At 62.3% G+C, this 7,791-nt stretch overlaps 1 protein-coding gene across 1 annotated transcript in view; it reads left to right on the forward strand.

Annotated features, from left to right (window-relative positions):
- The window catches only part of LOC103665799 (TBC1 domain family member 16), a 14,559-nt gene extending 8,429 nt beyond the window's left edge, over positions 1 to 6,130 (forward strand). The window contains exons 8-9 of the mRNA XM_040640082.1: positions 3,038 to 3,184; positions 3,732 to 6,130. Coding sequence (XP_040496016.1) covers positions 3,038 to 3,184; positions 3,732 to 3,980 — 396 coding nt within the window. The 3' untranslated portion in view covers positions 3,981 to 6,130. The remainder of the gene's footprint in view (positions 1 to 3,037; positions 3,185 to 3,731) is intronic.
- Positions 6,131 to 7,791: the final 1,661 nt, after the last annotated feature.

Raw genomic sequence — 7,791 nt, forward strand, 5'->3', positions numbered from 1 at the left:
TCCACAGCAGGGCAGACTCCAGAACCATCTGGAATTTGGATACACTAGCCCACACAGGTGTGCATCCGATTCCAGCAGCAGGACAACGGGAGCGGGTGCGGGCACGCAGTCCACGGAGGCCCGGTGCTCGGCATGTGTGCTTCCGGGGCAGACGCGCCCCAGGCAGGGCCACCGTGGGAGCGGGCGTCCTGGGCGGAGCCTGGGCGCTCAGTGGTCCTGGCCTCACCCCCAGCTGTACCTGAGGGAGCTGCTGCGGCTGACGCACCTGCGCTTCTACCAGCACCTGGTGTCGCTGGGCGAGGACGGCCTGCAGATGCTCTTCTGCCACCGCTGGCTCCTGCTGTGCTTCAAGCGCGAGTTCCCCGAGGCCGAGGCGCTGCGGATCTGGGAGGCCTGCTGGGCCCACTACCAGGTGAGCCAGGGGAGGCGCAGTCCCCCGCATTCTGCGAGGAGGGCGGGGCGGGCCTGCGTCAACGTGCACCGGCCCTGGGGTCCCCTCCTCTGCAACCCCAGCCCCCATAACCCATGCATCAGCAGCGCCCCAGGCCGTGGCCTCGTGGTCTCCCTCGTCCCTCGTCCCTCGTCCCTCGTCCCTCGTCCCTTATCCCTCGGGCCTGGCTTCAGACCTGCAGCTCCCCCTCCTGAGAAACTGAACCAGATGCGAATTGCCCGCTGAGGGTGCTTATTACTACGTCCTGGGCCAAGCTCCCTGCTGCCACATCCAATCAGTGTGAAAGACATCGCCCCTGCAGCCCAGGCCTCTGGCCCTCCCTCCCCGCCCACTTGCTCGCTCACTCGGGACTGCTCAGGGAAAGAGCCTGAGACCCTGCGTCCCCGTCAGCCCCTCTGGAGAGCCCAGGACCCAACGTCCCTCCCCAGATTTCCACTGCAAAGCCCGCGAGAGCGTGCGGCCCTGTCACATGGCCTTAACACCCAAATTAGCAACAAGCTGGCCGTGTTAAAGGATGGGCAAGTCTCTTTGGATTCATCAGCCTTTTAAAAAAAATAGTATTGATGCCGCCGGAAGGTGGCCAGGATCCTTTCTGCAAGAGCGGGCTCTGCTCTCGCCGTGAGCCGGCGGCTTCCATCAGACAGGCCTCGCGTGTAGCCGGGAAGCCGGCCTGCGGACGCACCCTTGCCGCCGTTGCTGGAGGACGTCTCTGAGGGCAGCGAGTCCCAGGAAGCCGCGCCGGTGCCCCAGGCCGTGTCCGTACCCGCCCGCCCGCACCCCTGGCCCAGGTCTGGCTGTGCTGCTCTGCCTGGACTAGTGGGCTTGGCCTGTGCATTCGGGGCGAGTTCTGCGTTCTTTGAGGGAAGCACGGCCTGGATGGTCCAAAACGCTGTCTTTTTTGCGTCACATCTGCTTTGCACGGGTTTCGTCGTGTGTTTCTCCAGCAGCAGATTTGCCGCCCTCGTGACATCACGTTTAGGCTACCGTTAGAAGCGAACTCTGAGCGTCCCCCAGCCGCCGGAGCCCCTTGGCATGGCGATTTCACCCCTGTGCTCTGTCTACATCCCAAGTGTAACGAGATCTAGGGGACACTGTGGAGAGGCCCATCTGGACGTCTCCAGCACCGGCCGTTTTGCGTGAAGTTCACTAATCAAGTTTATGTCTTTCAGATCCTGCACCGAATTTGGCCCCGTTGGCCCCGCCCCTTGATGACTTTAGTGGCACAGGGGTGGGGAGGGGTGGGGAGGTGGTCTGATGATGGGAGTGGGAGTGGGCTACTTCCTCAGGAGTGAGCACCATGGGGGGGGTGTCTCTTTTGAAGTGACCCCTGAGAAAGAAAGGTCTAAGGCCTATTCTGTTTACGACTAGTGTGTCTGTGCGAGCTGGCCTGCCCCGGGCCTGTCCCGTGAATGGAATTTGTCTTGTCCCGCTGCCCAGCCCCGTGTGGGACGTGCCTCACCCCTTCCTCCCCACGTTCCTCTCTGAGAGGAGCTGCACACCCCCGTTCCCGGAATCCTGCTGTCTCCCACCAAAGCAAGAACAAATCCATCCCGGATTAGTTCAAAGGAAGGGGCCAGGCAGCCCGGGGCCCCACAGGCTGGGGGACGGTCTGTCTGCAGCGGGCAGGGCGCGGGGCGTTTGCTGACTCTAACCTCGGCCGGAATTGTGGGCTCCGCCCGGCCGGCCTAGCTGTTCCGTCCGGCTGGCCGGTCGACCCTGGGAGACTAAACACGGGCTTCCTGGTGCTCCTTACTCTTCCTCTGCCCTGGGGAGCCAGTGAGAGCTGGAGGCAGGGCACCCTCCTAGCATCCGGGCAGGAGAGCACACAGGATGCGGCCCAGCCAAGCGCCAGCCCACCAAGCGCCGGCGTCCTGCTGCGGCCTGGCATTGCTGGGCAGTGGTGTGAGGTGGTCTCCAAGGAGGGCAGCAGGGTCCTCAGTGGAGGCCTTGCGGAGACAGGGAAAGACAGCAGGATCATTGTACCACTCCGTGGGGGCCGTCGGGAAGCTGTCTTGCTCCTCTAGGATCTTCTCCATTTCTCAGCAACAGACCTAGGGGTCATCTCTGGGGCAAGAGCTGGGATGTTCAGCCTGGAGGGAGGAAGACACTGAGCAGAGGGTGGCTGCCAGAACATTCTTCCTCCCGGGCATGGTCCACAGCCCACTGTAGTATGTTCCGACCCAGCTTCTGTGCACGCCTTTACGAGCTCTTCTCAGCACCTTTATGAATAGACTTCACCATGAGCGTGGGCCAGCCTTCGAGGAAGCTTGTTCTTTGCCCCCTGTGACGGAGCGCACCCAGGGGGCTCCCCAGCTACAGCCCGTGGGTAGCGCGAGCTCCGTCCCCTTTGCGTGTCACAGCGGCCTTTGGGTGTAGGTACCCACCTCCGCCCGTGTACCGGTGGGGAGACAGGCCGAAGAGGCGTGCGGCTTGCCCAGCACCACAGGAGCCCAGACAGCCTCACCCCACAGCTCTGCACTCGGCCTCCACCTGGGGCCTGATCTGAACCCCGCTCTCCTGCCCCTCAGACGGATTACTTCCACCTTTTCATTTGCGTGATCTGAACCCCGCTCTCCTGCCCCTCAGACGGATTACTTCCACCTTTTCATTTGCGTGGCCATCGTGGCCATCTACGGGGATGACGTCATTGAGCAGCAGCTGGCCACCGACCAGATGCTTCTGCACTTTGGAAACCTGGCCTTGCACATGAACGGGGAGCTGGTTCTCAGGAAGGTGAGGATCTGCCCCTCCCCCACGTGGCCCCACCCACCAGGCCTGCTGAGCCCCGCCCGTTGGCCACAGGGCCCCGCCCACACGCCCAGCGCCCAGCGCGGGGGCGGGGCTTGAACGCAGGCCCGTCCCGGTGTGCCCCTGGGGCGCTCCCTGCGGAGGGCACAGCTAGTCCACCATCAGGCCCGGACACCTGAGCCTCCTCCGCTGCGTGGAATGAACAAATTATCCCGCTGGATAGACAGGCCCCCCCCACTTTGGGGCACCTCACTCGCAGCCCAGAGCCAGGCAAATTGAGAAGGCAGCTTTGGGGGAGGGCAGCCACATCTCAGCCAAGGCCGGTGGAAGGAAGGCGGACCACTCCCCATTTCCCCGACTCCTGCCGGCGATGCCCCATGTGAATGCTCTGTAGTGGTCTTCAGGGGCTGTAAGGAGCGACGCAGGGACCAGGGGTCGCGTGGGTAGGAAGCGGGCCCAGCACCGCACCCACCCCCCGCACCTGTGCTCTCTCCAGCGCCCCCACTGCACCCACCCCGTGCTCTCTTCGCAGGCCCGGAGCTTGCTGCACCAGTTCCGGCTTCTGCCCCGCATTCCCTGCAGCCTGCACGACCTGTGCAAGCTGTGTGGGACCGGCATGTGGGACAGTGGATACATGCCCGCCGTGGAATGCACGGGCCACCACCCGGGCTCGGAGAGCTGCCCCTACGGGGGCATGGTGGAAACGCCTTCGCCCAAGCCCCCCAGAGAAGTCAAGAAGGGCCCAAAGATGCCTCGGGAAGGCTTCGGTTTCCGCAGATAGGTGGGGCTCCCTGCGCTGGACGAAGGTGGAGGGGACCTCAGGAGAGGTCCTGGTCCCGTGGGAGGGGGTGGGGATGGGCATGGAGGGGACTGGGCATGGTAGAAATGTAAGGGAAAAGACTGGGGGCAACAGGAAGGGAAGCTTTTCAAATTGACATAATCAGAGCCTCAGAGAGACTGAAGTAAGACCCGCCAGCTGCCCAGAGAAAAGTCACCTCCCAAAACAGCGGGGCCAGAATGCACGGCCCTTCCGCCTGGAGAGGCTGGCTGGCGGGCTTCTCGGGTTGCCTGCCTTGGGTGGGTGTCGACGTGCCTGAGGGACTCCTCCAGCTCCTGCAGCGGTGGGCGGCGCTGCCAGGCAGTAGGAAGGAGAAGGCTTGCTCGCCCCACAGCACAGGGAATGCAGAAACAGAAGGGGGTCCCGCCAGGCCTGGGACATCTCTGCAAGCGGCCGCATCTCCTCCTCAGGCCCATTTTCTGAGCGGCCAGTCTCCACTTCGCTCAGATTCAAAGCGAATATGAAGATGTCTGCAAGAAAAAATGAAACCCCCGGTGATTTCGGGATAGACACGTGTGGGAGCAGTCTGAGGGTCTGAGAAGCTGGGGGCACTTCAGTGCCTGCTTACACATTTTATATTCCCGGTGTGTGAAGGAACCTGCCTGCCGCTGAGCCTGAGCCGTGGGCTGCTGGGGCTTGTTGGACCCCTCTCCTGTAGCTGGGGGGCGGGGAGGGTTCCTACATGAGGACCTCTGACGTTAAGGTCACCCTCAGCCAACACAACAACCAGTCCGGGGGCCGTGTGGATGGGGTTGGGTGTGTGCCGGCCGAGTCTCCACTGTCTGAGGGAAGTGGGAGAGCATTAGCTGAGCACCCGAGACAGAGGCGTCCAAGGGGCCTGGAAGGACCCCCACTTCCCTGCAGGGCCTGCACCGTGTGACCGTGGGCCTGCTCAGGTGGCCGGGCGCAGCAGCGACACCGTAATGTAGGACACAGCTCCCACCTCCAGAAGATTTCTATCGGTTGCTCCCTCTGGGATTCCGCAACAGAGGAGGGCGTGGGAGCTCCCAACCAGCTGGGAGGCATCCAGCCGCCTGCACAGAAAGCCACGTCTTGAGCTGGTGGGATCACGGAGGCGTGAATCCTTCCCCGAATCCCCCTGCACACCCGTGAGGTGCTGAGGTCCCCGTGGAGACGCAGCCTCGACACAGGCTTCTTCCTGCTCCCCACTCTTCTCCCTGGACAGAGAGACGCGCTGCTCACCACTGTAAAAAGACATTGATCGGCAGAAGAGAGGAAGTTACCAGCATCTCCGAGTTCCCAGAGCCTTCAGGGGAGAGGCCCCTGGAGCCCCCTCAGCCCCCAGATCCTGGGTGCTGGCTGCTTCTGCCCAGCAGAGCAGTCCAGGCTGGGTGGGGGTGGACTTCTCACCCGCTCTGCCCCTGGCAGAAGGTGATTGCCTTTCTGTGCTGGCCCCCAGGCCGCTGCAGAAAAGGCGCTGCCCTGATCCTGCTGTGGAAACCACCGCCTGTGAGCAGGGTTATCGGCCACTGCTGCAGCAGTGCTGCGTAACGAGGAGCCCCCAGACCCACGTCCACCCCGTCCAGGGTCAGCGGTTTAGACTGGGCACTTCTGGTCTTGTCTGGGTGTGTTCCCATGTCTGGCTCAGCTGACAGTCACACCCCGAAGGGGCTGCTCACGAGCGTAGAGATCGGATCGGGGCTGTCTCTTGCATCCCGCTGCAAGCTAACCTCGGTCAAGGCAAAGGCGCCGGAGCAGAAATTCACAGGTGCCTTCCCAAGCCTCGGGGCAGGCCACACCTGCTGTCATCCCATTGCTGAAGCTCGTCCCATGGCCGGACTCAGCATCCGGGGCTGGGGGAGTGGACCCCTCCCTTTAGCAAGAGGGGCTGCACGGTGACAGCAGGGGGCTGGGAATTCAGAGGGTAAGACACTGGGCCGTGGGTACGTCTTCCACGCCCTCCAAGAAGTTTTGGTCCAAAGAGCCCTGTTGGGGAGCTCTCCTGTCGGGCGCAAGACTTCCCCTGGAAAGGCGGGAGATGCCCAAGGGGAAGGAGGTTGTCTGCTCCTCAGCTCATCCAGTCTGGGAGGCAGCAACCATGCATTTTACTGAGATTCCTCGTGCCTTTGGGCTGCTGGTCCAGGGATCCCTTCACTTTGGAGGGTCCTGGGTACAAAGCATTCATGCTGAATTTCCTGGCTCCCACAGCTCCCCAAGACCCCCATGCCAAGTGCCACCCCACCCTCCCTGCTCCCGCCTCACACCCCCGCACTGAGCCAGGCCCCCGGGAGATCTACGCCTCTCAGAGCAGCCAGAATCTTAGAAGCCGAAGACCTGGATGTGTGAGCTCTTTGAGGAAAGGCTGCTCTGGAGGGCTGGGGAAGGCCCGCCTTGCAGGGCTCCCTTAATCTGGGTGCAATTAGAGGAAACCAGCCAAAAACCCTGCGGCCCCAGGATTATTCCCAGCCAGCAAAAGGCATTAAGGTGATAATTCCGTCATTAGACTTCTAGCCTTCCCACCTCCCAAACGTGCAAATATGGGATAATCCGCCCAGCACAGCCAGCCTCGGTGATTCTGCTTATTTAACCCATTTTTTTAAATGACACTTCATGTTATTGGCCGGTGTGCGTGTGCGCGCATACTTAATTTCCCCACCGCTAATGTCTGCGCTGACGGTCCAGGATGTCGTCGGGGCCCCTGGGAAGAGAGGGAGGCTTTGATACGCTCCTGCTGGCGTAGACAGGGCAGCATGGCAGGGGCTCGCCAGCCCAGGGAGGGTTCACGCTCCCAGGGAAGAAGGGATGGCAGGAGGAGGGTGGGGGACGCACAGGCTGGGGTCGTGGGGCCTGGTTAGGTGCAGAGGAGAACTGTGTGCTGTTCCGGAAGGCTCCACTCGAGTCCCAGCCAGGAGGACTTGGAACCCACAAGTTGTGGGAATTGGTGTCCCTGAGCCCATCCGGGGGGAGGAATGGATGGGGTGGGGAGGGGCCCCAGCCCACCTCTGCAGGCGAGGAGGGTCTGCAGTGCAGAAGGGGAGGCCTGGTTCCACTGGCCACCTCCGTCTGCGGGCCATCAGTAGGCTTGTTGTCCTGATCAGCTGCGTGTTAGGCAGGGCAGCGGTTTTCAAATCCGGGACCTCAAGCACGTGTCCTTTGAGTTTTTCCAGAAGAGCCCAGCCTGAAGCCCCATCCGGGGAGGACAGCCGGACAGGATGAAGCTTCTGGTCCTAAGACGGAGGCTTCTCCCAGGCTAGGTGGCAGTGCTGGCAGAGTCAGCCACGCTGATCCTTGACCGGTGGACGTACAGAAATGGGGCAAAGACTGGGGGCCGTCGTGGTGGGGGTGGTGCTCTGTGACTTCCCCTTCGGTTTTTGTGAGGTCCCTCCGAGCTCTTGTGGCCGTTCCTTGTTTGGTAGACAGCACTGGGAGCATGGCAGTCCTCAGGATGAGGGGAATCTGCTCACGGCAGTGCCCCTCAGAAGGCTCGGTCCTCCATCTGAACTCCCCTCCCCTGCAGGGGGGCTGGCAGGTGTCAGGGACACCAGGGTTCACCCGGCAAAGAGTAGGAAGGCTCTTCCAGTTTGTCTGCCCAGCAAAGGCCCCAGGTGGCTGCCCTGCATGAGAGGAAGGAAGAGGCGTTCCCCCAGGAAGACCCACACACATACAGGGATGTGCTGGGCCAGAGGAGGTGGCCCGAGGCCAAGGGAAGGACTCCCCAGAGACTCTAGGGAACCAGACAGCCCAGGGTCCCATTAGGCCTGGATTCTGAAGCCACACAGCAAGGCTGTCCCTT

This window comes from Ursus maritimus, unplaced genomic scaffold (assembly GCF_017311325.1).
Source record: "Ursus maritimus isolate PB19 unplaced genomic scaffold, ASM1731132v1 scaffold_24, whole genome shotgun sequence".
Lineage (NCBI taxonomy): Eukaryota > Metazoa > Chordata > Mammalia > Carnivora > Ursidae > Ursus > Ursus maritimus.